The sequence below is a fragment of the Alligator sinensis genome, unplaced genomic scaffold, assembly GCF_000455745.1.
Source record: "Alligator sinensis unplaced genomic scaffold, ASM45574v1 scaffold455_1, whole genome shotgun sequence".
In the NCBI taxonomy this organism is placed as follows: domain Eukaryota; kingdom Metazoa; phylum Chordata; order Crocodylia; family Alligatoridae; genus Alligator; species Alligator sinensis.
In genome coordinates, this window is record NW_005842142.1 from 2262507 (window position 1) to 2264607 (window position 2101).

General features: G+C 42.3%; 1 protein-coding gene across 1 annotated transcript in view; it reads right to left on the reverse strand.

Annotated features, from left to right (window-relative positions):
* ABI1 (abl interactor 1) overlaps positions 1-1238 on the reverse strand; it is a gene marked incomplete at its 5' end in the record, with an annotated part of 90520 nt that extends 89282 nt beyond the window's left edge. Inside the window, one exon of the mRNA XM_025206125.1 lies at positions 1029-1238. Within this exon, the coding sequence (XP_025061910.1) occupies positions 1029-1238 (210 nt within the window). The remainder of the gene's footprint in view (positions 1-1028) is intronic.
* Positions 1239-2101: the final 863 nt, after the last annotated feature.

The following is a 2101-nucleotide window of genomic DNA, read 5'->3' on the forward strand; positions in this document are numbered from 1 at the left end:
GGGGCGCTGGGAACCTGCAGCAAGCAGGCGGCAAAACAGCTGCGCCAGGCTCCACAGCTCCAGCATCAGCTCCATGCTGGCGATGACTGCGTGTGCATGGAGCTGATGCCGGAGCTGTGGAGCCCAACACAGCTGTTTTGTAGCCAGCCTGGGCTCTGGGCAGCTGCAGCAAGCAGGCTGCATGCAAACAGCTGCACCGGGCTCCACTGCTCCGGCCTCAGGTAAAAAAAATAAGGTGGGCACAGAAGCAGCTGATATTTCAGAAACAAACTGAAGAAGCCATAGAAAAGGCACAATCCAAAGTTAAGATTGGTTTACATTATTAAATAAACTAACAGGTAAATGAGAAAGCTAGGTGCAAGAAGTTCAAAATGTTAATGGGAACACAAGAAAGTATTAGCTGACTATGCCATAAACATATGAAGTACTCTCTTTTAGATTTGCTGTAACAAGAAGCATCCACCCTCTACTTCTCATTTAAAATCCAAAAGGTTAGAAGCTTTGGAGAGTGAACTATTTGCTTTAGAGACTAAATACTTAAGAGCTAATATAATTTTAGATAGAATGAGCTTAGTTTCACTTTAATTTCAATTTTTTTTTTTTTTTATGAAACCACCTTTCATAAAAAAAAAGTAAGAGAAGTTACTTGGGTGGCTGTTCTCCTTGTTGGGAGTTGCATAGCTACCATGGATTTTCTTTATTACATTTTCTATGGAATCATTTAATCAGGTGTTAAAAGAACTGCTCTTACCTTATGAAAGAGCAGTTCTTTTAACACCTGATTAAATGATTCCATAGAAAATGTAATAAAGAAAATCCATGGTAGCTATGCAACTCCCAACAAGGAGAACAGCCACCCAAGTAACTTTTCTCCCCATAATGAAAGATTTGATGACTCAGGCACAGATAGCATCTTTGTCATGATGAACTGATCAAGTGCAACAGGGAGGGGAGGAGGAAAGGAACGTAGACAGCTAGCTCCCCAAAGCTATTTTCTTGTTTTAGCTCCATTTAAGATGAAAGGTTACCTGGGATATATGATTGATGGAGGACTCCATTCTCCGTAGCTGGGATGCTTGGATGTCCAGCAGTTGGAGTACATTGTTGGCCAGTGCATTGATTTGATAAGCAACACTGGCTAGAGATTGGGTTGTGTATGCTTTGGTCTCTTCTAGTGCTTTCCTTTTATCTGGAGCCTGGAAAAAGAAATGAAAAAAAAGACACAAGGTTTTTTGGGACTTGTTTTTTTGGTATAGCCAGCAGAAAAAACTGTTTTTAGAACTGGTCACCCAAAAGACCTGACTAGAGTATCTTATCTGGCTGGATAATACAGCGTACATCAAGCAGATACTTATAACAACAGAGAAAATAGCTTAAAAAACATGTTTTTGGTTGAATAGATATATCACATGCCAAGAAGCGATTCTTTCAGTGCAGAAATTACCCCAATTCTCTTGAGCAAAGCTTTTTGACCTGCCTATCCTCTACTTCCAAAGAAAAGGCTCCAATTCCGGGGGGGGGGCGCACAGAGAATAAATAAATTAAAAAATCATCATCATCATCATCATCATCAAGCTTTCCCTATCTTTTGAGATCATAAATTCCAAACCAATAGGAAGGGGAAAAAATATTTTCCCACAGCTGGGTGTCCCCCAAAGCACATGCTCTCCACAAAACCAAACTCACAGCTATGCTGGCTCTTCATCTCACAGCAAGGGAGGCAGGAGAGCAGCATCAGGAGGTCATGCATATTAGGCTAGGGACAGAAGTTACACAAATTGGTTTAAATCTGTAACAGAACTGGTTTATGTGCACTCAACTTCTGTTTCAAAATGGCTGAAACTGGTTTAAGATAAACCTGGCTGAACATAATATCAGACTTAACCGATTTGGATCAAACTGGTTTATGGAACTGCTGTCCCAGACCCCTTCCTGGTTTACATTAAATCAGAGTCCGCCAGCATCCCAGCATGCTTTTCAGCTCTGAGATGGGCTTTGCTGTCTGCTCCATAGAGCATGGCTGGGCCCACCCCTGTGCTCTGTAGCCAAATCAGAGGCATGGGTGTGGCTAGCCTGCCTTGCCTGGGGCTGAGGCTGGGGG